The sequence below is a fragment of the Canis lupus genome, chromosome 2, assembly GCF_003254725.2.
Source record: "Canis lupus dingo isolate Sandy chromosome 2, ASM325472v2, whole genome shotgun sequence".
In the NCBI taxonomy this organism is placed as follows: Eukaryota; Metazoa; Chordata; class Mammalia; order Carnivora; family Canidae; genus Canis; species Canis lupus.
In genome coordinates, this window is record NC_064244.1 from 5,233,957 (window position 1) to 5,261,206 (window position 27,250).

The 27,250-nt window shown below is 39.7% G+C and overlaps 1 protein-coding gene and 1 long non-coding RNA gene across 4 annotated transcripts in view; one reads left to right on the top strand and one right to left on the bottom strand.

Annotated features, from left to right (window-relative positions):
• The window catches only part of LOC112643353 (ankyrin repeat domain-containing protein 26-like), a 39,995-nt gene extending 25,584 nt beyond the window's left edge, over positions 1–14,411 (top strand). Inside the window, exons 6-7 of one of the 3 annotated variants that reach the window (XM_049096788.1) lie at positions 13,149–13,194; positions 14,168–14,411. In XM_049096788.1, the coding sequence (XP_048952745.1) occupies positions 13,149–13,194; positions 14,168–14,181 (60 nt within the window). In that variant the 3' untranslated portion in view covers positions 14,182–14,411. Of the gene's footprint in view, positions 1–1,863; positions 11,401–13,148; positions 13,195–14,167 lie in introns of those variants that run through there. The other 2 variants (XM_049096790.1, XM_049096787.1) reach the window with 2 other exon arrangements.
• Positions 14,412–14,584: 173 nt separating this feature from the next.
• Positions 14,585–18,395, bottom strand: LOC125752979 (uncharacterized). Its single transcript, XR_007403716.1, has 2 exons — positions 16,522–18,395; positions 14,585–16,306 (listed from the first exon to the last, which is right to left on the bottom strand). It is a non-coding gene; the product is annotated as an uncharacterized LOC125752979 (long non-coding RNA).
• Between the last annotated feature and the right edge of the window lie 8,855 nt (positions 18,396–27,250).

Sequence of the window (27,250 nt, forward strand, 5' to 3'; positions counted from 1 at the left end):
AAGTGCCCCCCTCAGTGCCCATCACCCATTCACCCCCATCCCCTGCCCTCCTCCCCTTCCACCACCCCTAGTTCATTTCCCAGAGTTAGGAGTCTTCACGTTCTGTCTCCCTTTCTGATATTTCCTACCCATTTCTTCTCCCTTCCCTTCCATTCCCTTTCACTATTATTTATATTCCCCAAATGAATGAGACCATATAATGTTTGTCCTTCTCCGATTTTTATTGGAGTTCAATTTGCCAACATTTAGCATAACACCCAGTGCTCATCCCAAGTGCCCCGCTCAGTGCCTATCACCCAGTCACCCCAACCCCCCGCCCACCTCCCCTTACACTACACCTTGTTCATTTGCCAGAGTTAGGTGTCTCTCATGTTTTGTCACCCTCAGCGATATTTTCACTCATTTTCTCTCCCTTTATTCCCTTTCACTAAATTTTATATTCCCCAAATGAATGAGACCATTATAATGTCTGTCCTTCTCCGATGGACTTATTTCACTCAGCACAATACCCTTGAGGTCCCTCCACGTTGAAGCAAACGGTGGGTATTTGTCGTTTCTAATGGCTGAGTAATATTCCATTGTATACAGTAGACCACATCTTCTTTATCCATTCATCTTTCGATGGGCACCGAGGCTCCTTCCACAGTTTGGCTATTGGGGACATTGCCGCTAGAAACATCGGGGTGCAGGTGTCCTGCCGTTTCACTGCATCTGTATCTTTGAGGTAAATCCCCAGCAGTGCAATTGCTGGGTCGTAGGGCAGGTCTATTTTTAACTCTTTGAGGAACCTCCACACAGTTTTCCAGAGTGCATGCCACAGTTTTGGCTGAAAAATCCACTGATATCCCTGTAGTGGTTCGCTTTGATATAACTAATTGCTTTTCCTTTCCTTTCTTTTCTTTTCTTTTCTTTTTTTCTGCTTTTAAGATTCTCCTTTTCTCTTTCATTTTTGACTTGTTATTATGTGTCTTGGTGTGAAACTCTTTGGGTTCCTTTTATTTGGGACTGGCAATGCTTCCTGGGCCTGGAGGCCTGTTTTCTTCCCCAGGTTAGGGAAGTTTTTAGGTATTCTTTCTTCAAATAAGTTCTTCACCCTTTTCTCTCTTCTTTTTCTGGGACCTCTCTAATGTGAGTTTTATTATACTTGATGCTATTCCAGAGGTCCCTGTATCTTAATTTTTCAAATTATTTCTTCTTTTTGCTTTTCAGCTTGGATGATTTTTACTACCCTTTCTTGCAGATTGCTGATCTGTTCTTCACATCTTTTAATCTGCTGTCGATTGTGTCTGGTGTATTTTTCATTTCAGTTATTGTATTCTTCAGCCCTAATTGGTTCTTTTGTATATTTTCTCTTTGTTGAAGTTCTCACTGAATCCGTCCATTCTTCCAAGTTTGCTGAGCATCTCTGTGACCATTACTTTGAACTCTTTATCAGGCTGACTCCTTATCTCTGTTTCATTTCGTTGTTTTTCTGAGGTTCTATCTCGTGGCCTTGTTCTTTCATTTAGAACATACTCCTCTGTCTCCTCGTTTTGTCTGACTTTCTCTGCTTGTTTCTAAAATTGTTCTTTCCAACTTTTCCCTCTTCAAAATATGTTGCTTTGAACAATGAATGTTAGTTATAAAGTCAAGCAAGAAGAAACATTTTTCAAAGTATTGTCTGGTCATTTCTCTCATTGGAGCTGTGGTGGGGTAGGTGGCAGAGGACAGTGCTCTTCTTTTTCTGAGTTCAGAGCACAGGAGTCAGGCAGATGGAGTTAAACTTAGTAGCCTTTGTTACTAATACATGCTAACAGATTGGAGGATGTGGTTTGGGTGGGTATGTAGCCACAGTGGGCTTCCCAATTCTTTATCCCAAATTAGGCACTTCCCCACACAGTTGTAAATGGAGGAAACAAATGTTTGATGCCCATCCCACGAAGATGAGAGCAGACCTGAATTCATGTTACCATGGGTGAGCACATCTTTTCAAAAAAGAGATTTGGAATCTCCTAAGCACTGCCTAGTGCCTTCTCCCCAATTCACTCATTAGGCAAATCTCCCTTCCTGCTGTGAGGGAGGTAGAGATAAATCCACTTGTGGGTAATGATGGTTTACCTCTAATTTCTGACTGGATTTAAATTAAAGTTAGTCCTGTCTTTTGTACATACCAACTCTCATAATGATGAGAGGTTGGACAGAGCATACTAGGTGGTAAAGAGAAGTCTGTTTTGTGTTTAATAATCCACAACATAGATAACTCATTTGTTGATTGATTTTGGTAAACCAAGTTTTATCTGGAGGAAAAGAATAATTCTTTCCAGGAAGAGTTTCCTCCATTTCAGCCTCTTTGGTTCAACTAAAGATTTTCTCCTTCAAGTTCCGTGTCTTGTGGTTTAAAAAATTTGTGCTTATAAATGCAGTCTATTAACTGTTCCCAATAGGAGTAAAGATCATTTCCATTGCTGTATTTTTATTCATAAAACATTAAAATTTATAATTTAAATTACACTTTAGACTTTAAAATTTATAATTTAATTAGAAAGCTGTTTTGTGCCTCATGCCTAGTCGTTATTGAGCCACATGACAAACTTTTATGTGTTCATTTTCAGTCAGTTATAGTTAAAAATGTAGGTATTTTTCCTGAAGATGATGAAGTAACTGGCATAAAAACTCTCAGCTCAGGAGGACCTAAAGCACATTCCTGGCCTGCAACTCTTTGGTCTTTTGACCTGAGGCAAACTGCAATCTTTCTGAGGCCTTCTTGTCTCTTATGTAAAATTAGGGACTTTGGGATCCCTGGGTGGCGCAGCAGTTTGGCGTCTGCCTTTGACCCATGGCGTGATCCTGGAGACCCGGGATCGAATCCCACATCAGGCTCCCAGTGCATGGAGCCTGCTTCTCCCTCTGCCTGTGTCTCTGTCTCTCTCTCTCTGTGACTATCATAAATAAATAAAAATTAAAATAAAAAAATTAGGGACTTTGACTAAATTAGTGACTACCTTTTGGAAAACAATATTTTTTTCAAAGAATGGAACTTAATTTGTTTTTGTTTTGTTTTGTTTTTTTGTTTGTTTCTGTTTTTGCATTAAACTGTATTATACAAAACCGAGACCAGTGGAGCTGTGTAGCTAAAAGAGAGATGAGACTACAGCTGTAGACTTTTGTCCCTCAATCCTACAGTATCCCCAATGGAACCTTAGATTTCTATGATTGGTAGTTTGGAAACAAACTGTTATGAGAAAATCCTTCTAATTAATGAGTCTTCGAATTAAAATTTGCTGATACGTTGTTTTTATGTGTATAATTTTCTTACCCTCTTATGTTTTTGATAAATGGAAAAGTATAAATAAAATTGCAAATATGTTCTCTTTATTAATGGATTGCAAGCTATTTCTACCATCTAACTCAATTCTCACCTGGAAATAAACCAGGGTCACAGAAGCAAGTATTTAGGAAAAGACTTTTGGCGAAAAGATCATTATATTACTTTGATCGTTCCTTAAGGAAATGAAGGCAGGCACTTAAGTGACTGGGCCACCTAGGCACCACTTAGTACCGTATTTAGACCCTATTTTGGGAATTCAATGAGAGGATGCCTTTTATAAGAAATAAGAGCATTCTAGATGGGAATATTTGTAATGCACATTTGATCCTTGACCAACATGGAATTGAAGCTGCAGGTCTAGTTAGCCTACACATGGACTTTCTTGGCTGTTGTGTTGTACTGTATTTTCTCTTATGTTTTTCTCAATAACCTTTTTTTCTCTAGCTTACTTTATTTTAAGAATATATTATATAACACATGTAATGTACAAACCATGTGTTAATGGACTGTGTTATTGGTAAGGCTTCCCATCACCAGTAGGCTATTAGTAATTAAATTTTGGGAGAATCAGAAATTATACAGAGTTTTGACTGCACGGGGGTAAGTGCACCTAACCACTGTGTTGCTCAAAGGTCAACTGTAGTCTGAAATATTCCTAAATATTTCATAATTAAGTAGATAATGATAACTATAGTAAGTCAGGTGCTTCAAAAATTGGTCCTAATTCATAGAAAGGAAACAAAGTTACAGTTAAAATTTCTTTTCCTTGTTTCTAATTCTAGAAACTTATCAATGCGAAACTAAGTTGGAAAACTGGTGCTAGCTTATATTTTTTCCTTTCCTGAAGCAGATTTTCTGAAATCTCTGTGTTCACATGAAAAGAAGTACATCAGTCATCATATAGATAACAAAATAGTTTTACTCAATATTACCAGGAGAAATTCCACATGACTTTATGTAGTCCCACTTCCATTGTTTTATGTATTTAAGAGTCTGTGCTGAAAAATAGAGCATACAACATACCTCAAGATTTTGTTGAGTGCAAAATCAAAAGTGCAAAAGTGCAAAAGTGGAAAGTTCATTCGGAGGAATAATTTATTAAACAAATGATTAATCTCTCATAAAGGGCACTTTTTCTGAAAATCACAAACTATTAAAGTGTAAAATGACTCTTGTTTACAATTTTGTAACAGAAGTTACAAAGATCCTTCAGAAGTTATGTATATTCTTTTATTTCACATTCCTAGCTCCATTGGTTTCTTTACTATTTTTTATTTAAATTCAATTAACTAGCTTATAATGTTATGATATATATATCATGCCCGGAGCCAAAGGCCTACTCTCAGCCACTGAGCCACCCAAAGGTCCAAAGATTTAATTATTTATTGGCTGAGTAATATTCTGTTCTCTCTCTCCCTCCCTCTCTCTCTCTGTCTAATAAATAAATATGATACTTATTTATTTATATCTACATCACATCTTCTTTATGCATACCTCTTTCAAAGAACATCCATATCTCTCAGGTTGGCTATTGAGGATATTACTGGTATAAACATATGGGTGCAGGTGCCCCTTTGGATCCCGACCAAAGTGATCTTCGGGATTCATACCTTCTAGCGCAATTGCTGGGTTTTACATAGGTAGCTCCTTTTTCAACTCTTTGAGGAACCTCCGGTACTGATTTCCAGAGGAGCTGCACCAGGTTGTATTCTCACCAACATCATAAGAGGATCCCCCTTTCTCTGCATTCCCGCCAACATCTGTCATTTCCAGACTTGCTAATTTTGGCCATTATGAAAGGTGTGAGGGGGAAACTCACCGTGGTTTTGATTTGTATTTCTCTAGTGCCAGCTGATGTTGAGCATGTTTTCATGTGTCTGTTGGCCATATGTATGTCTTCTTTGGAGACATGTCCTTTCATTTCTTCTGCCCATTTCTTCATTGGGTTATCTTTCTTTGGGTGTTGACTTTGATCAGCTCTTTATAGACTTTGCATACCAGCCTTTTATCTGATAAGGCATTTGCAAACACCTTCTCCCATTCTGTCAGTTGTCTTTTGGTTTTGTCAACTGTTTCCTTGCTGTGCAAAAGCTTTTTATCTTGATGAATTCCCAGTAGGTCATTTTGGCATCTGGTGACATGTTCTAGCAAGAAGTTGCGGCAGCCGAGGTCACAGAGGTTGCTGGCTGTGTTCTCCTCTAGGATTTTGATGGATTCCTATCTCACATTTGGGTGTTTCATCCATTTTGACTCTATTTTTGTGTATAGCATAAGAAAATGGTCCAGTTTTATTCTTCTACATGTGGTGGTCTGATTTCCCACACCATTTGTTGAAGAGACTGCTTTGTCTCCATTGGATTTTCTTTCCAGTATTGTTGAAGAGGAGTGGACCATAGAGTTGAGGGTCCACTTCTGGGTTTTCTCTTCTGGGCCATTGATCGACATGTCTGCTTTTGTGCCAGTACCATACTGTCTTGTTGATCACAGCTTTAAAATAGAGCTTGAAGTCCGGCTTGTAATGCCACCAGCTATGGCTACCTCTATCAACATATGTTTGGCTATTCGGGGTCTTCTAAGGTTCCAAACAAATCTTACCGTTATTTACTCCAGCTGTATAAAAGGAGTTGGTAGTATTTTGATAGAGATTGCATTGAATATATAGATTGATGGAGCTAGCATAAACATTTTAACAATATTTAATTCTTTCAATCCATGAGCATGGAATGTATTTCCAGTTCTTTACACCTTTCTCAATTTCTTTCCAGAATGTCCTGTCATCTTCAGAGTATAGATCCTTTGTCTCTCTGGGTAGGTTTATTCCTAGGCATCTTATGGTGTTTGCTGCAATGGTCAATGGAATCGACTCCTCAGTTTCTCTTTCTTCCATCTCATTGTTAGTGTATAGAAATGCAACTGATTTCTGTGCATGGATTTCCTATCCTGCTGCTTTGCTGAATTCAGGAAAGGGTCCTAGCAACGTTGGGGTGGAGTCTTTTGGGTTTTCCACATAGGATATCATGTCCTCTGAGAAAAGTGAGAGTTTGAGTTCTTTTCTGATTCAGACGCCTTTTTATTTCTTTTTGTTGTCTAAATGCTGAGGCTATGTCGAACAACACTGGTTGTCCAGAGAGTGGACTTCCCTGTCGTGTTCCTGACCTTAGTGGCAAAGCTCTCAGTTTTTCCCCTTAAGAATGGCATCAGGTGTGGGCTTTTCGTAGATGGCTTTTATGATATTGAGATATGCTCCCCCCCCTCCCTGCACTGCGAAGAGTATTGATCCGGAAAGGGTGCTGCACTTTGTCAACTGCTTTTTCTGCATCTCTTGAGAGGATCCTATGGTTCTTATCCTTTCTTTTATTTCTGTAGTGTATCACATTGATTCATCTGCAGATGTCGAATCACCCTTGCAGCCCAGGCATAAAACCCACTTGGACATGGTGAATAATCCTTTAATGTACTGTTGAATCCTCCCAGCCAGTGTCTTGGTGAAAATTTTGGCATCCATGTTCATCAGGGATATTGGAGTGTAATTCTCCTTTTGGGTGGGGTCTTGCTCTGGTTTTGCGATCAGAGTAATGCTGGCCTCACAGAGAACGCTGGAAGGTTTCCCTTCCATTTCTAATTTTTATAAACAGCTCCGAAGAATAGATTAATTCTTCCTGGAATGTGTGGTAGAATTCTCCTGGGAAGCCACCTGGTCCTGGACTCTTGGTTGTTGGCAGATATTTGATGACTGCTCCCATTTCCTTGCTGGTTATGGGTCTGTTCAGGTTTCCTGTGTCTTCCTGTTTCAGTTTTGGTAGGAAGGGATCCATTTCTTCCAGATTGCTTAGTTTGTTGGCATATAGTTGCTCAGAATGTGTTCTTATAGTTGTCTGTATTTCTCTGGTGCTGGTCGTGATCTGTCTTCTTTCATTCATGATCTTATTTCCCCAGATGTGGTTTTCTTTTTTAAAATTCCCCTGGCTATTCGGGGTCTTTTCTGATTCCACACAAATCTTAAAATAATTTGTTGTAGCTCTCTGAAGAAAGTCCATGGTATTTTCATAGGGATTGCATTAAACGTGTAAATTGCCCTGGGTAATATTGACATTTTCACAATGTTAATTCTGCCAATCCATGAGCACGGAATATTTTTCCATCTCTTTGTGTCTTCCTCAATTTCTTTCAGAAGTGTTCTATACTTTTTAGGGTATAGGTCCTTTACGTCTTTGGTTAGGTTTATTCCTAGGTATCTTATGCTTTTGGGTGCAATTGTAAATGGGATTGACTCCTTAATTTCTCTTTCTTCAGTCTCATTGTTAGTGTATAGAAATGCCATTGATTTCTGGGCATTGATTTTGTATCCTGCCACGCTGCCAAATTGCTGTATGAGTTCTATCAATCTTGGGGTGGAGGCTTTTAGGTTTTCTATGTAGAGTATCATGTCATCGGCAAAGAGGGAGAGTTTGACTTCTTTGCCAATTTGAATGCCTTTAATGTCTTTTTGTTGTCTGATTGCTGAGGCTAGGACTTCCAGGACTATGTTGAATAGCAGTGGTGAGAGTAGACATCCCTGTCTTGTTCCTGATCTTAGGGGAAAGGCTCCCAGTGATTCCCCATTGAGAATGATATTTGCTGTGGTCTTTTCGTAGATGGCTTTTAAGATGTTGAGGAATGTTCCCTCTATCCCTACACTCTGAAGAGTTTTGATCAGGAATGGATGCTGTATTTTGTCAAATCCTTTCTCTGCATCTAAAGAGAGGATCATATGGTTCTTGGTTTTTCACTTGCTGATATGATAAATCACATTGATTGTTTTACGAGTGTTGAACCAGCCTTGTGTCCCGGGGATAAATCCTACTCGGTCATGGTGAATAATTTTCTTAATGTACTGTTGGATCCGATTGGCTAGTATCTTGTTGAGAATATTTGCATCCATGTTCATCAGGGATATTGGTCTGTAATTCTCTTTTTGGTGGGGTCTTTGTCTGGTTTTGGAATTAAGGTGATGCTGGCCTCATAGAACGAATTTGCAAGTACTCCATCTCTTTCTATCTTTCCAAACAGCTTTAGTAGAATAGGCATGGTTTCTTCTTTAAACGTTTGATAGGATTCCCCTGGGAAGCCATCTGGCCCTGGACCTTTGTGTCTTGGGAGGTTTTTGATGACTGCTTCAATTTCCTCCCTGGTTATTGGCCTGTTCAGGTTTTCTGTTTCTTCCTGTTCCAGTTTTGGTAGTTTGTGGCTTTCCAGGAATGCGTCCATTTCTTCTAGATTGCCTAATTTTTTGGCTCCGTTCTCTTTTTGATATGTCTGGCCAGGGGTTTATCGATCTTATTAATTCTGTCAAAGAACCAGCTCCTGACTTCATTGATGTGTTCTACTGTTCCTTTGGTTTCTATTTCATTGATTTCTGCTCTGATCTTTATGAATTTTCTTCTCCTGCTGGTTTTAGGCTTTAATATTCTGTTCTTTTCCAGCTCGTTTAGGTGTAGGGTTAGGTTGTGTATTTAGGACCTTTCTCATTTCTTGAGAAAGGCTTGCATTGCTATATACTATCCTCTTTCGATGACCTTTGCTGCATCCCAAATGTTTTGAGCAGTTGTGTTTCCATTTTCATTTGTTTCTATGAGGTTTTAAAATGTGCCTTAGTGCCCCAGTTGGATTCTTTAACCTCTGTGTATTTGAATTCTTTCCAAATTTCCTGTCAAGATTGAGTTCCAGTTTCAAAGCATTGTGGTCTGAAAGTATGCAGGGAATGATCCCAGTCTTTTGGTACCAGTTGAGAGCTGATTTGTGACTGAGTATGTGATCTGTTGTGCAGAATGTTTGTTCCATGTGCACCCGAGAAGAATGTGTATTCTGTTGTCATAGGATGGAGTGCTCTGAAGTTATCTGTGAAGTCCATTTTGTGCAATGTGTCATTCAGAGCCCTTGCGTCCTAGTGGATCATCTGCTTAGATGATCTGGCCATTACAGTAGTGTTGTGTTAAAGTACCTACTATTATTATATGACTATCCATGTGTTCCTTTATTTTTGTTATTAATTGCTTTATAAGGTGGCCTGGGTGGCTCAGTCGGTTAAGGCTCTGCCTTTGGCTTAGGTCATGTTCTCAAGGTCCTGGGATCAAGCCCTGATCAGGCTGCCTGCTCAGTGGGGAGCCTGCTTCTCTCTTTCTTGCTGCCACTGCCTGTGTTCTCTGTGTGTGTGTGTGTGTGTCAAATAAATAAATAAATGAAATCTTAACAGAAAGTTGATTTATATAGTTGGCTGCTCCCACTTTAGACACATTAAAACTTATAATTGTCCAATTTTAGTTTTGGATAGACCCTTTAATTATGGCATAGTGAGTTTCTTCATCTTTTGTTGTTGTTGTTTCTTCTCTTAATGCAGTCTTTGGTTTAAAATCCAATTTGTGGGATGACCAGGTGGCTCAGTGGTTGAGCATCTGCCTTCGGCTCAGGTCATGATCTAGTCCCACATCAGGCTCCCCGCACGGAGCCTGCTTCTCCCGCTGCCTGTGCCTCTGCCTTTCGCTCTCTGTGTGTCTCTCATGAATAAATAAATAAAATCTTAAAAAAAATCCAATTTGTTTGATATAAATATTGCCACTCCAGTTTTTTTTCATGTCCTTTAATATGATAAATGGTTTTCCACTCCCTCACCTTCAATGTGAAGTTGTCTTTGTGTCTAAAATGAGTCTCTTTCAGATAGCATATCAATGGGTCTTGCTTTTTTTTTATCTACTGTGATACCCTGTGTGTTTTGGTTGGGGCATTTGACTTGTTTACATTCAGAGAAAGGATTGAAAGATATGAATGTAGTGCCATTGTATTATGTGTAAAGTCCGTGTTCTGGTCTGTGTTACTTTTGGGCTCTCTGTTTGCTTAAAGTTTCCCCTTTACCACTTCTTGCAAAGCTGTTTTAGGGATCACAAATTCTTTTAGTTTCAGTTTGTGCTGGAAGCTTTTTATCTCCCCTTGTATTTTGAATGAGAGCCTTGCTGGATAAAATTCTTGGCTGTAGACTCTTCTCCTTGAGCACCCTGAGTATATCATGCCAGCTCTCTCTGGCCTGCTAGGTCTCTTTGGATAGATCCGCTGCCAGTTGAATATTTCTCTCCTTCTTGGTTCAGGGCCTCGTGTTCCAAGCTGCTTTCAGGATTTTCTCTTTGGGTCTGAAATTTGCAAGCTTTGTTATTATATTGGAGATATTGACCTGTTTTTTATTGATTTTGAGGAAGGTTCTCTGTGCCTCCTGGCACTCGAGTGCCTGTTTCTTTCCCCAGATGAGGGAAGATCTCTGCTATAATTTGCTCAAATATGCCTTCTGCCCCCTCCTTCCCCTCTTTTTCTGGGATCCCCATTATTCTAACATTGTTTTGCTGTGTGGTACGACTCATCTCTCAAATTCTCCTGTCATAGTCCAGTGGTTGTTTCTCTCGCTTTTCCTCAGCTTCTTTATTCTCCATTGTTTTGTCTTCTATATCACTACTTCTCTGTGAAGCCTCATTTATCCTAGCAGTTAGAACCTTCATTTTTGATTGCATCTCACTAAGATTAGCCTTTTTTATCTCAACTTGATTAGATATCAGTTGTTTTATTTCTCCAGAAAGGCATTCTCTAGTGTCCTCTGTGTGTCTTTTAAGCCCAGCTATTATCTTGATGGTCATTATTCTGAACTCTCGCTCCAGCCTCTTCCTTCTATCCATGCTGATTAGGTTCCAGGGCAGTCAGTACTACCTCTTGTTCTCTTTGTGGCGGTGAGTTTTTCCATCTTGTCATTCTGTCCAGAGAAGAAGAGATGAGTGAGAGAACAGAATAGAAAAATATCAAGAATGACCCCAGATAAATACATGCTAAACAAATCAGAAGAGACCCGAAGCCAATTTAAAGGTTAACAAAGGAGATAATAGAATTAGAGAGATCAAGAGAGCAGAGCAGTACACCGATACTATGTGAATTTTGGTCTTTTTGTTAGGAAATTGCATCCCCAAATGGTTAAGAGGAAACCTTGTATATATACAAAAATAAAATTAAATACAAGGAAAGTCTAGAATGTAAGTGTAAAAATGGAAATTAAAAGTCAAAATAAAAAGGATATTATCAGCCAGTTGAACAGAACAGAGCAATATACTATATCGTAAGTTTATTTTGGTCTGTTTGTTAGAAGAAACTACATCCCAAAATTGTAAAGAATGAAAAACTTCATTATATGCAAAAATAAAATTAAATGCAATGAAAGGATAGAATGTAACTGTAAATATGAAAATTAAGATAGATTTTAAAAATATTATAATCAGACAGATGAAGAGAATAGAGCAGTATAGTAGATTCTGGTTGTATTTTAGTCTATTTCTTAGAAGGAACTACTTCCCGAAATGGTACAGAAAGAAAAACTTCAATATATACAGGAATAATATTAAGAGCAGTGAAAGGATTGAATGCAAGTGTAAAAAGGTAAATTGTAAGAGTTGATAAATGAAGAAAATGGTTGAAAGCAAAAAGAAAATTAAAATAGAAAGACTAAGGAGTCATGAGAAATAGCCATGAGTTCTGTATACTGTTTGCCCCTAGCACTGGAGTTCTGCAGCTCTGTATGATGAGTAAAGTTGGTCTTAGCAGGAAGTTGTTGCTGACCTCCTGAGGGAGAGGCCTGTTGCACTGATTCTTAGGTGTCTTTGCTTAGGGTGGGATTGCACCACCCTTGCCAGGGGGCCAGGCCAGGTAAGCAGCTCCAGATTGCTCTCTGTGGCTTTTGTTCCCTGAAGGCTTTCTGGGCAGCTTTAGAGGATGAGAATGAAAATGGTGGCCTCCTAATTTCCAGCCCTGGAATTGAAAGATCTCACTCCCTACTGTGTCTCCCTGGTTTCTGTCTGCACTCTGTATTCACCCAGCCTGTGACCAAGCATTTTTATCTCAAGCACAGACCCCCTTTCGATTTTCCAAACTTTGCAGACCCCTGTAGCTCCCATTCACACTGTGCCTCCTGGGGGGAAGGAGGAGGTCTTGCCCAGTTTTTCCTGCTTGGAAAGTGGTCACCTGACTGTTCCTCGGTTTGGGGTTTATGGCAACACTGAGCTGAATGCCCACTCCTGGGCTCACTGATTGCAACTGGCTTCCCCGCTCAAACGCCTTGGCAACTGCCATACTCAGGCGCCGCCCCCATTCCTTCTGTGACCCCGCCCCCCCAGGGATCCTGAGACCACACTGTCCGTCCCACTTAGGATGCTGCCCCCCGTTGCCACCTGAGCATCTTTCAGACAGGGATGTCCTCACTGGAACAGACCTCTTAAAAGTTCTGGTTGTGCACTCTGCTGCTATATCACTTTCCAGGACTTGCCTTCTGGCTTCCAGAGGTTCCCTGCCGCCCTGGTTTAATCTTCTGATATATGCCTCTGATTCATTTCTCCACACCTCCTACCTTGCAGAAAGCGGTCGCTGTTCTATTTGTAGAATTGCAACAATTCTTTTCTTGGATCTCTGTCTGAGTCCACAGGTGTTCAGAATGATTTGATACCTATGTAGCTGAATCCCAGACACCAGACAAAACTAGGGTCTCCTACTCCTCCACCATCGTCCTCTTCTTCCAGAAATTCTGTATATTCGATTGATCAATATTAATTGTACTTTTTATTAGAATCCTCTAAACAGCATTACAGTTTTCTTCTCAGTTATCCAGATTAAAATAAGTAGGGATTTATTTTATTTATGTGATTAGCTTTCTATTTAAGCAAATTGTAGCTTTTACTTTCTAAAAGTATCATTTCCAGACCACGTTTCATAAGCAAAATAAAATTCCTACAATAATGTCTCTTGTTTAACTTGAACATTGTAAGTAACGTTTAACTTATTTCAGATGCAGCAGATGTTGGAAGACAGTATAATCAGAGAACTAAAAGAAGGTATGTTGCCAAATTTACAAATTTAGATGGTCATTAATTTCTGAAATAAACCACAAATAGTAACTGGCATCCCTTCCCCTTGTTAAAATTTTGTCTAGATATATCTAATAAAAAATGTAAAACATAAACATAATGAATAAGAGACTTATTCCTCATTTGGTCATCGTGTTTCATACCTTTTTTAAAAACCTGCAGCCTGTATGCCTGTTAGCACTTTTGGCTGTAATCTTCCTTCACTTGTGCCATCGCTATGGAACTGTCAATCTGAAAATGTGGGCGTTCTCAAATTCTTGTTTCTGCTAGTGGTAGAAGACCAAACAGACCAGACTTGTCTTAGTAATACTTAGTTAAGCAATTATGTAGTTCATATAGCTGTCCCTTGACAGGTGACATTTCAATCTCCAGCCACTGGTTTTGCCATTGGGTAAAATTCCAGGTTTCTTAGCATGGAATATAAGCACCCAAATCAATTTGGTTCTTGCCACATTGGTGAGCCTTCTCTGTCGCCATTACCCTACTCTGCTGCTTTGCAGAGAGTAATCTTTCAGGTATCAGCCTTCCTATTCCCTCCACCGAAAAGCAGACAATATTGATAGAAAACCAGGATGTCCCTTCTGTGTGTTCTTATAATGTCTTGTTTTAAACCTGCCATGATATATTTGACTCTAGATATTGCCTGTTAGATTTTTCAGTTGATAGTATATGATTGTTCAGGGGTGGACTGTGCCATCAGCTTGCAATCTCATCTTGTAATGAGAAAACCAGAAGCTCTAGTGTTTATCCACAGTAGTAATTAATTCAATGGGCAATCGTGAGCAAACTTGATTTAATAGTAATCTTGTATTTTATATTGTAGTTATATGTAGATATTTTTCATCCTTTTAACACTCAGAAGATTCCAACTTTTTTTTACTAACTTCTAGTTAACTACAAAGTATTTCAGATAAAGAATATTATTCTTTCTCTTTTTCAGTTGCTCATGATTGAGAATCAGGATTCTGTAGATCTTCTCCTTTAGGACCTACTGACGAATCAAATGTAAATCAAGATCTAGTACTGCAAGCATCACGAGAATATGTAGAGATTTTGAATAGAAAGTATATGATCTGAAAGCTATATAGTAAAAGTTTATTACCTAGATGTTTAATATAACATTTTAATTGTTTCCCAGTAAATATCTGATGTACAAAAAATCTTTATTAAAGGAAATTTTGTTATATCGTGTGTAATGAAAGTTTATATATTATTTTAAGCTATGTTTCTTGGCATCTGATTAAATTTAAGCATATTTTCTACATGGAAACCAGCATTATTGAGTTTTACAGGCTCCAATCTGCCCAAGTAGATCGGACCAAGTTGTTGATAATGTTTTGGGGCTGGTAATTGGTAGTTGTTGTTTTTTTTTTTTTTTGTATTTTCTATGTTTTATTACTAGACATATGGATTTAGACACACATCATTTTGATATACTGCTGCTAAAGCTATCACCAATGTTTGTATGTATTTCAATTTTTATAGTGCCATAAACCCTGTGTATAATTTCAATTTTAAATACTTATTATTCATAGTTCTTTCCTCATGGTGAAAAAGATTTGCCTAAGGCTTTTTATCTTTTCTTTTTTTTTAATTTACTTTTTGAGAAGAGTCTTAAAATTAGAGAAAAGAAAAAATAGAGAAAACGACCTTTTCCCTCCAGAATGGTTTGAAAGTAAATTGTTAATTTATGCCCAATTCCTGTGGCCCCTATATCCTGCAAGTCAGTACATTCCACATAGCTACCGTACAACCCTGCCAATCAGAAAATCAACACTAATACAATTGTCCCTTGAATAATGTGGAGCTTAGGGGGGCACTGATCCTCTGTGTAAAAATCTGTGAACTTTTGACTCCCCAGGCACTTAACTACTACTAATCTACTGTTGACCAGAATATTGTACCAAAACAGTCAATTAACCTATTTTTTGTGTGTTATATGTATTCCATTCTATATTCTCCTTATAAAGTAAGCTAGAGAAAAATGTTATTAAGAAAAATCAGAAGAGGGTAGCCCGGGTGGCTCAGCGGTTTAGTGCCGCCTTCAGCCCGGGTGTGATGCTGGAGACCCGGGATCAAGTCCCACATCAGGCTCCCTGCATGGAGCCTGCTTCTCCCTCTGCCTGTGTCTCTGCCTCTCTCTCTCTCTCTCTCTCTCTCTCTGCCTCTTATGAATAAATAAAATCTTTTAAAAAAAGATCAGAAGGAAGAGAAAATACATTTACAGTACTGTGTTTTTTAAAAATTGGCATATAAGTACACCCATTCAAACTATGTTAGGTATACATTATGTTTTTAAATTTAAATTCAATTTCCCAACATTTAGAAGGGTCATCGTTTTCAGATAAAGTTTTCGATAATTCATCAGTTGCATGTAACACCAAGTGCTCATCACGTCACATGCCCTCCTTCATGACCATCACTGATTTACCCCATCCCCCCATTCACTTCCCTTTCAGCAACCTTCAGTATGTTTTCTGGAGTTGAGTCTCTCATGGTTTGTCTTCCTCTCTGATTTTTCCCCATTCAGTTTCCCCTCCTTGCACTATTTCTTATATTCCACCTATGAGGGAGACCATATGATCATTGTCTTTCTCCAGTTGACTTGTTTCACTCAGCCTGATACCCTCTAGTTCCATGCCCATTGATGTAAGTGGTAGGTATTCATCCTTTCTGACGTCTGAGTAATATTCCACTTTGTATGTATACCACATCTTTTTTTTTAAAGAATTCATCTATTTACTCATGAGAGAGAGAGAGAGGCAGAGACACAGGCAGGGGGAGAAGCAAGGCTCCATGCAGGGAGCCGGACATGGGACTCTTCCCGGATCCCAGGATCATGCCCTGAGCCAAAGGCAGACACTCAACCGCTGAGCCACCCAGGGGTCCCATACCACATCTTCTTTATCCATTCCTCTGTTGAAGGACATCTTGGCTCCTTCCACAGTTTGGGTATTGTGGATATTGCTACCATAAACATTGAGGTGCAGGTGCCCCTTCATTTCACTACATTTGTATCTATGGGGTAAATACCCAGTTGTGCAATTGCTACGTCAACTATCCCCTCTATCATCTAAACCTCATATTCTGGGCAGCCCCGGTGGCGCAGTGGTTTAGCACCGCCTGCAGCTCAAGGTGTGATCCTGGAGACCGGGGATCGAGTCCCACATCAGGCTCCTTTCATAGCATGGAGCCTGCTTCTCCCTCTGTCTGTGTCTCTGCATCTCTCTCTCTCTCTCTCTGTGTGTGTGTGTCTCATGAATAAATAAAATCTTCTAAAAAAATAAAATAAACCTCATATTCTTTTAAAGCTCTGACATTTGTCTGTAGTATCCTTTATAGCAAGGAAGGTCCTATTCAAAACCATGTACTGAACTAAGATGTTGTGTTTCTTAGTCTCTTTCAGTTTAGAACAGTTCCTTAGTCTTTCCATTGATTTTTGTGACTTTTAATCCTTTGAAGAGTTCATTCCAGTAACGTAGAATGTCTTTTCAGTGTGGGTTTTTCTTACGTATCTTATGTTTCCTTATGATAAAATTAAGATTATATTTATATACATATACATATATGTATTTTAGCAAGAGCACAACTGAACTGGTCCTCTACTCTTCTCATTGCATCATATCACGTGACCTACAGTTTTGATTTGTCCCATTGTTGGTGATGTTGATCGCTGGAGTAGTATCTTCAGTTTTTCTTCCCAGAATGTTAACTTTGCACTTTACAATTAGTATTTTATGGAGAAGTACTTTGAGACATATAATAACCTCCTTTCTGAGATACCCTATGCCAGGCCACTTCTGCAGATGATGTGCCTCACTGACAGGCTCTGAAAACCCATGCTGGGCTGTTCTTTCCCTGTGTGGATGCCTCCTGAACCTTTGAAGTCTGTGATACCTCATCCTAAGTTACTCACCTTTCAGAGATGCTATGTCTTGAGCTCTAAGACTGTTCAGGTGGCACTCCTACATTTATGCCTTCCCAATTCTGTGCCAGGCTCCAATACCTCCCTCTGGGACACCACCGCTCCTTGTTTCTGTTCCTGTGCTTTTGGACTGAAATCTTTGGGAATGGAAAGGATAAAGGGGGAAAGGGCTCCATAGGTCTTTTATAATCAACTTATGGAGCTTTACAATACAAAGATTTGGATTGGGATTGCATTGAATCTATAAATATTTTGAAGAGAAGAGACATTTGTAATACTGAGTTTTCCAAACAATATTTTAATTGCTCAACTCTTGGTGTTTAAAAAAATTTCTTATAAAGGTCCTGCAAGATATATTTTAGATTTATTTTCAGTTATTTGATACTTTTGATCCTATTTTAAATTATTTTTAAAAATCAATTTCATTTCCTGTTTACAGCTTGTAGAAATAAATATACTTTGCATATTGAGCTTAGGATCAGCTATCTTGATAAACTATCTTAGTATTTCTCATAGTTCTGGTGTCTAGGAAGTCCAAAATCAAGGCACTGACAGATTAGTGTCGAGTGAGGGTCTGCTTCCTGGTTCATGAGTGCCTGTCTTCCTCCAGCATCTTCATAAGGGACAGGGCCAAGGGAGCTCCCTCCCGCCTCCTTTATAAGGGCACTAAAAAGCCACCACCTCCAAATATCATCACATTGAACACTAAGACTTAAAACCTGAGTTTGGAGGAGTGGGTATAGAAATATTCAGTGTAGAGCAAGGCTGTTCCTTGTTCTTGGCCATATAGACTTCACAATATGGGTGCTTGCAATATGGTTCACAATAATCTCTTGTGATACTTGTATATCTGTGGCATCAGTTCTTTTATCTCCTATTTTATTTTATTTTATTTTATTTTATGGAGTTAAAAGTTTTTTCTACTTGAGTATAGTTAACCCGTTACAGTAGTTTCAGGTGTACAGCATAGGCATTCGGTTTCTGTATGCATTATACTATGCTCACCACAAATGTAGCATCCATGGATTTTTTTAAGCCACTTTTAAAATAAAAAGGATTTTACTTAAGAGAGCACAAGGAATTCGGCCTGAGATTTAAAGAGAAAACAGCTGGAATGCTACAGTGAAAAGAGTTTTCACTTCTATCAAAGTAGGAAGACAGAAAAAATAAAAAGCATCCAAGGGGGAGGAGGCCCCGCAAAGAGCCTGGCTCAGACCTGGCGGCAAGTGACCCCAGTACAGGAAAGGCCAGTCCCAGAGATGCAGGTTTACCAATCTTCCCGGAAGGAAAGGCACTTGCAGGGAGTTCGGGCAGGATCCCAGGATGGGCAGGGATGCCCTCAGGCTCCCAGGGGCACTAACAGAGGAACTGCGCCCCAAGGGAGAGGGCGCCACATACTATGGGCCGAGCTCCCTAAAGGGCTGCAGCATGCGCCCGGAGGGGCCAGGAGCGGCTCAGGCGGCGGCTCCGCTTCGAGGGGGCTGCATGGCCCAGGAGCGTGATTCCACCGGCACAGACCCCAGATCCCAGGGCACCAGGGGAAGCAGCCCAGGATCTGGCACTCCCCCCGGGACAGGCGGAAGCCGAGAGAACACACGGCAGTAAGGAGGCTCCTGCTCTGGGTGCAGCCCGCCTGTGGAGCACCCAGGCCCCTTCGGACTGGGAGCTGTGGTAATTACTGCGGGAGCTGACTCCAGGGCTGGAGACCTGGCCGCAGCCACTGTTGTTCCGCCTGGTGTCGCCTTGTACCTGGGACTGAGCCCGGGCCTCACAGGATAAACAGCTCCCACTGAACTGTGCACCTGGCAGGGGCTGGGCAGCTGCCCCAGGTGCACAAACCTGAGAATCAGCACTGCTGGGAGAAGCAGGCCCCTCCCCCAGAAGACCAGCTGGAAGGACAGGGAAAGCAAGTTCTTGACCAAAGCAGCGCTGGAAAGTTCCAGGGGAAGTCGAGGGATTTACAGTATACAGAATCAGAGGATACTCCCCCTTGTTATTTGTATTGTTTGTTTCGCCCCGCCCCCCCTTTTTGCTTCTCTCTCTCCTTTTTCCAGTACAACTTCTTTTTGGCCACTCTACATTGAGCAAAATGACTAGAAGGAAAACTCGCCACTGAAGAATCAGAAACAGTCCTCTCTCCCACAGAGTTACAAAATTTGGATTACAATTCAATGTCAGAAAGCGAATTCAGAAGCACGATTATAAAGCTACTGGTGGTTCTAGAAAAAAGTATAAAGGATTCAAGAGACTTCATGACTGCAGAATTTAGATCTCATCAGGCCGAAATTAAAAATCAATTAAATGGGCAGCCCAGGTGGCACAGGGATTTAACGCTGCCTTCAGCCCAGGGCCGGATTCTGGAGACCCAGGATCGAGTCCCACGTCGGGCTCCCTGCATGGAGCTGCTTCTCTCTCTCTCTCTCTCTCTCTCTCCCTCATAAATAAAATCTTAAAAAAAAATAAAATCAATTAAATGAGATGCAATCCAAACTGGAGGTCCTAATGACAGTGGTTAATGAGGTAGAAAAACGAGTGAGTGACATAGAAGACAGGATGATGGCAAGGAAGGAAGCTGAGGAAAAAAAAAAAGATCATGAGGCTAGGTTAAGGGAAATAAATGACAGCCTTAGAAGGAAAAATCTACGTTTAATTCTGGTTCCAGAGGGTGCCGAAAGGGACAGAGGTCCAGGAAGTGTATTTGAAAAATCATAGCTGAGAACTTCCCTTACTTGGGAAGGGAAACAGGCATTCAGATACAGGAGATAGATTCCCCCCCACCCCTGCCCTGGGGAAATGAATAAAAACCACTCAACACCTCGACCTTTAATAGTAAAACTTACAAATTCCAAAGATAAAGAGAAGATCCTTAAAGCAGCAAGAGACAAGAAATCCCTAACGCTTATGAGCAGAAGTATTAGAATAACAGCAGAGCTCGCCACAGAGGCCTGGCAGGCCAGAAAGTGCTGGCAGGATATAGTCAGGGTCCTAAATGAGAAGAACCTGCAGCCAAGAATACTCTATCGAGCAGGAGCTCATTCAGAATAGGAGAGATAAAGAGCTTCCAAGATAGGCAGAAACTGAAAGAATATGATGAGCACCAAACCAGCTCTGCAAGAAATATTAAGGGGGACTCAGTAAAAGAAAGAGGTAGTCCAAGGAAACAATCCACAAAAACAGGAACTGAATAGGTATCATGATGACACTAAATTCATATCTTTCAATAGTAACTCTGAATGTGAACGGGCTTAATGACCCCATCATAAGGCGCAGGGTTTCAGACTGGATAAAAAAGCAAGATCCATCTATTTGCTGTCTACAGAGACTCATTTTACTTATTAATAATGTATTTTTTATTGGTGTTCAATTTGCCAACATACAGAATAACACCCAGTGCTCATCCCGTCAACTGCCCCCCTCAGTGCCCGCCACCCAGTCACCCCCACCACCCGCCCTCCTCCCCATCCACCACCCCTAGTTCATTTCCCAGAATTAGGAGACTTCGATCTTCTGTCTCCCTTTCTGATATTTCCTACCCATTTCTTCTCCCTTCCCCTCTATTCCCTTTCACTATTATTTATATTCCCCAAATGAATGAGACCATATAGTGTTTGTCCTTCTCTGATTGACTTATTTCACTCAGCATAATACCCTCCAGTTCTATCCACGTCGAAGCAAATGGTGGGTATTTGTCATTTCTAATGGCTGAGTAATATTCCATTGTATACATAGACCACATCTTCTTTATCCATTCATCTCTCGATGGACACCGAGGCTCCTTCCACAGTTTGGCTATTGCGGATATTGCTGCTAAGAGACTCATTTTAGACATAAAGACACCTACAGCCTGAAAATAAAAGGTTGGAGAACCATTTACCATTCAAATGGTCTTCAAAAGAAAGCAGGGGTAGCCATCCTCATATCAAATAAAGTTTATCCCAAAGACTAGTAAGAGATGAAGAGGGACACTATATGATACGTGAAGGATCTACCAACAAGAGGACCTAACAATCATCAATATTTATGCTCCGAATGTGGAAGCTGCCAAGTATAGCACTCAATTAATAACCAAAGTTAAGACATACTTAGGTAATAATAAACTTATACTTGGTGACTTGAATGTAGCACTTTCTACAGTCGACAGATCTTCTAAGCATAACATCTCCAAAGAAACAAGAGCTTTAAATGATACACTAGACGAGATGGATTTCATAGATATTTACAGAACTTGAAATCCAAATGCAACTGAATACACATTCTTCTTAAGTGCACATGGAACTTTCTCCAGAATAGACCACATACTGGGTCACAAATCAGGTATTAACATTTACCAAAATTGGCATAATCCCCTGCATATTTTCAGACCATAAAGCTTTGAAACTAGAAAACTAAATCACAAGTAGTTTGGAAGGATTTCAAACACTTGGAGGTTAAAGACCATCATGCTAAACGATGAAAGGGTCAACCAGGAAATTAGAGAAGAATTAAAAAGATTCCTGGAAACTCATGAGAATGAAGATACAACCGTTCAAAATCTTTGGGATACAGCAAAAGCATTCCTGAAGGGGAAATACATGGCAATACAAGCATCCATCCAAAAACTGGAAAGAATTCAAATACAAAAGCTAACATTGCACCTAAAGGAGCTGGGAAAAAAACAGCAAATAGATCCTACACCCAACAGAAGTAGAGAATTAATAAAGATTCGAGGTGAATTCAATTAAATAGAGACCAGAAGACCTGTGGAACAGATAAAAAAAAACTAGGAGTTGGTTCCTTGAAAGAATTAATAAGATTGATAAACCATTAGCCAGCCTTATTAAAAAGAAGAGAGAAAAGACTCAATAAAATCATGAATGACAAAGGAGAGATAACCAAATACCAAGGAAATGCAAACGATTTTAAAAACTTAGTATGAAAAAAATAAAAATAAAAAAAAATAAAAACTTAGTATGAGCAGCTATGCGCCAATAAATTAGGCAGTCTAGAAGAAATGGACACATTTCTTGAAAACCACAACTACCAAAACTGGAAGAGGAAGAAATAGAAAATCTGAACAGGCCAATAACCAGGGAGGAAATTGAAGCAGTCATCAAAAACCTCCCAAGACAGAGTCCAGGGCCAGATGGCTTCCCTGGGGAATTCTACCATACTTTTAAAGAAGAAACCATATCTATTCTACTAAAGCTGTTTGGAAAAATAGAAAGAGATGGAGTACTTCCAAACTCGTTCTATGAGGCTAGCATCACCTTAATTCCAAAACCGGACAAAGACCCCACCAAAAAAACTAGGGCTGGTGGAAGGGGAGGAGGGTGGAGGCGGGGTGAATGGGTGACGGGGACTGAGGGGGGCACTTGACGGGATGAGCACTGGGTGTTATTCTGTATGTTGACAAATTGAACACAATAAAAAATAAATTTATTATTAAAAAAAAGTCTTTCTTAAGAATGGTCTTTGTCAACATAAAAAATGGGTATAGAAGCATTCGTGTTCTCTTCTTTTGTACTGTATTTTGCATATTTAACATTTTTAATCTGTATTTCATCTGGAACTTATTTTTATGAGATAAAATTCTAGCTAGTTTCCCCAAATAGCAGATATGTCATCAACATTATGAATGATTCACCTTTTCCTACTAATATGAAATGTCACCAGCATCAAGTTACAAAGTCTTAACATATACTTAGGTGTTTGGCATTTTCTTACCTGTTCCATTCATTTATCCGTCTTTTCATGTGATAGTCAATGAATAATTTGCGGAAATTTAAGGTACATTTTAATAACTGGAAGGTATTCTATAAAAAATTTTTTTTAGGGATCCCTGGGTGGTGCAGCGGTTTAGCGCCTGTCTTTGGCCCAGGGCACGATCCTGGAGACCCAGGATCGAATCCTACATCGGGCTCCCGGTGCATGGAGCCTGCTTCTCCCTCTGCCTGTGTCTCTGCCTCTCTCTCTCTCTCTCTCTCTCTCTGTGACTATCATAAATAAATAAAAAAAATTAAAAAAAAATTTTTTTTTAAGTTTTCATTTTAGTTCCAGTTTGTTAACATACAGCGTGGTTAACAACACGTTGTTAATACAACATACAGCGTTGTATTAGGTTCAGGTGTACAACATAGTGAGTGATTGCAAAATTTTTCTTAATTATCACAATGAAAAGAACAGAGACCGCACGTATAATAAGCTCAGAATTTCTAAAACCATAATGTTTCTATTGCGTCATGGAATACTGATAAACACGGGAAGAGTACACATTTTCAGAAAAATGAGACTTCCTATTCACAGTCAGAACCATCTTCCCAATTCCAAATCTCCTTCCAAGGTCCCTCAGTAAATAATATAGGTACAAACTGTACACAGATAGAAGTCAGATACTGCCCTGTATCCAAAGTAATTCTGGGAATTACTTCTCTCAGCATGCACTCTTTAATAACATTGGTATAGGATGTCCATTAAAAACAAACTACTACATATACGTAATTTCATTTCTTTTTTTAAGATTTTAGTTATTCTGAGACACAGAGAGGCAGAGACATAGGCAGAGGGAGACACAGGCTCCGTGCCAGGAACCCGACTGGGGTTCCCAGGACCCAGGATCACAACCTGAAACAAAGGCAGATGCTCACCCACTCAGCCACCCAGGCGTCCCCTTAATTTCCTTTCTACTACTGTTGAAAATCCGTTAAATCACATCAAAACTGTCTGTAAAGCGCTCCCTACGGAGAATTACAAAGGGGTCCAAAGGCAGCTGAAGACATTTTGTTGCTCAGTGGGCCGGAGTAGACCCCAGGTAAGGTTCCACGACCTAGGTACGTGCTGCGGGGCCACCAGAAGAAAGACGGCCAAGCGCCCTGGGTGGTCACCCAGGGCTCAGCTCTCCAGACTCAGGCCAGCAAGGTGAGCGCCTCTCCCCGACCTCCTTGCCTCCTCCCCGCCAGCTGCAAAGTCCCTATCACCTGTTCCTCTGGTCTCCCAGCAACAGAATCCCCTGCCACTTTTGCTTTGTGGATTTTTCTGAGACCTCTGTCTGGGATGTGGTACCCGGGGCCCAGGTTGGCGAGTTTGGTACCATTCAGACGCCGCGAGCTGGCCCTCAGGGGCCTGATCTTGAAGCCCAAGCCCCATCTGCCACTCACAGTGGTATTCTTTTTGGCTGCAAGACAATCTCAAAACCTGTTTCCTCAGACCACTCTTGGCACCACTTATGTTAGTTCAGTCCTCAAATAGCAGATGGTTCCATAGAGTACAAGATTTACTAAGGTAGGGCAGTCCCGGTGGCTCAGCGGTTTAGCGCCTCCTGTAGCCCAGGGTGTGGTCCTGGAGACCCCAGATCGAATCCCAGGTCAGGCTCCCTGCATGGAGCCTGCTTCTCCCTCTGCCTCTCTCTGTGCCTCTCTCTCTGTGTGTTTCTCATGAATAAATACATAAAATCTTAAAAGAAAAAAAATAAGATTTACTAAGTTAGATTTACTTCAGATTTAGTTCAGTTCTCAAGTAAGCAAATGCTTAGGTAGAGTAAAAGATTTACTAAGGTGTGTTTACTAAGGAAAAACTAAGAGATTTACTAAGGAAAAACCTATTAGGGGAAAAGGGAAGAGTGATTATAAGGAAAGTAATAGTCTTCAAAGATGGCCATATCCTAATCATTGTAGCCTGTAAATGTTCTTACCATGGACAGCAGGGTATTAAGGTTGCAGACAGAATTACATTTGCTAATCAGAAGTTGCTAAAATGAAGAGATTACCCTGGATTATCCAGGCAGGTCCTATGTAACCAAAGGGCCATTTAAGAGGAAAAAAAAGGGGAGGTAGAAATATCAGAATCGTATGAGAAAAGACTTGAAGGTCGTAGGTGAATTTTTTTTAACCATGTCTGCAGCCCCTCTTCCCATATTCCATGCCTCTCTAGAGCAGACACCATCTATGGTGACTCTGAGATTCCTTAGGCAGAGTGGAACTTTTTTTTTTTTTCATTTACTCAGCAAACTTTTATTGAGTTGCAGCATTTGCAAATTTGTTCTTGTTATACAAAGCAATAGAGAGCTTTAGAAATGGCAACTGTATGAGTAAATATAAATGAATTTTTAATTTTTTCAAAAGGTAATTGTTTAAAACCAAAAATCTGTAGATTTTATAATATATGTAGAAGCACTAGTATGACAACAATAAAAACACAGGAAAAGAGTGAAATGAAAATATACTCATAAACTTCTTATAGTTTTATAACACTATTTAAAGATAGAATGTGTTAAGTTAAAGACACATAATGAAAATCAAGAGTAGTGACTAAAATATACTCAATAATCCAAAAGAAGTAAAGCAGAGGAAAACAGAGCAGATGACATAAATGGGATATGAATAATGACTTAAATTCAGCTATGTCAATAATTACATTAAGAGTTGATCTAAAACACTTGTTTTCTTTGTATATTTTTTATTGGAATTCGATATGCCAACATATAGCATAACGCCCAGTGCTCATCCTGTCAAGTGTCCCCCTCAGAGCCCATCACCCAGTCACCCCAATCCCCTGCCCACCTCCCCTTCCACTACCCCTTGTTTGTTTCCCAAAGTTAGGAGTCTTTCAGGTGCTGTCAACCCTCACTGATACTTCTAGAGTGGAACATTTATAACTCCTCTTTGTAACTTTCAAATATTAAAACTCAGATTAGGAATCCAAGTTAAATTTTCAACTTGGGCCTCTGTTTTACTTCCAAACTTCTCCCCTACATAATCCAAGTCAACCCCTGTGTTAATACCTGACTCCCTACATTGGGAGGGGATATAGCATTGTGCCTACTTGAACCCTTCCCACACAAGTCTTTGTTTCCTGTAAGGGAAAAGTACTTAATGGTACTACAGCCAATGACTTCCTATTTTCAACAGAAAAATGAGCAGGAATCTCTGGCATCTCTACTTCATTAAATCTTAAAATCTTTTTTATTTGTCCCAGAATCTGTGCAAACATTGAACCTCTAAATTTCATAGGGAGTTGATGCCCAGACAGTTGTTATAGGCATCCTCTTTGTTGCCAGACTTCTTTACTCTATTCCCAGACTTTTTTTGCATTCTAAGAAGCCTTCAGATGGGGAGGAGGTAGACAAAAATTTAGCATCACCCCTCAGATCTTTGCATGGGGAGGAACCAGTGTTAGGAGAATGAGGTATATCTACATCCATCTGAGTGCCAGAGATTAATACTACTACTACATATTTACTTAGTTATTTATATTGTCTAAATTTTCAACAATAAATAATATGTGTTGATTTTGCATAAAACTATAATAATTTTCTGGCTAAAATAATAAAATAGCTTTAAATGTGTTCCAAGATTAACAAATGAAATTTCTGCATTAGATAATAAAGTATAAAATATATACTTCATAAATGTAAAAATATAATTATTAAATACTATGTTGTCTACAAAAAATAAGCATTATCAATGGAAAATAAAAATGCTTTGGGAAAAATCAATTAGTGAGCAGAACTTAACTACACACATCATACACCAAAATAAACCTATTAGTAAAAGTGTTTAATCTAATGAAACCATTAAACTATTAAATATTTCAGAAAAAAATATATATGAGTGGTATTACCGATGAGTGGTAGATTTTTCAAACAGAAGTTCTAAAAGAAAGTATCAATACATTTGGCCACAAAAATCTGTGACCAAATAAACTTAGCATAAATGCTAATATAGGAAAAAAGGATTAACAGTAATGATAAAACATTCTTATTTGTTTATATAATAAAGGAACTAAAAAAACTTTTAAATGATCAAAGGAAAAAAATCAGTTCACAAATTAATCATGAACCAGCTTTCTACTCTTTCCTAAATGGTTCAACTTTATCATCTTACCTCAAGACCACATTTGCTCTCCAGCTTTGTTTTGTTTTCTAAAATTTTATTTATTTATTCATGAGACACACAGAGAGAAGCAGACACAGGCAGAGGGAGAAGCAGTCTCCCTATGGGGAGCCCGAGTGGCAGTTGATCCCAGGACCCCAGGATCATGCCCTGAGCCAAAGGCAGATGGCTAGGGGTCTGCGTGGCCCCAGGAGCACAATTCCAGCAGCACAGGCCCCGGAGCCCAGGGTGC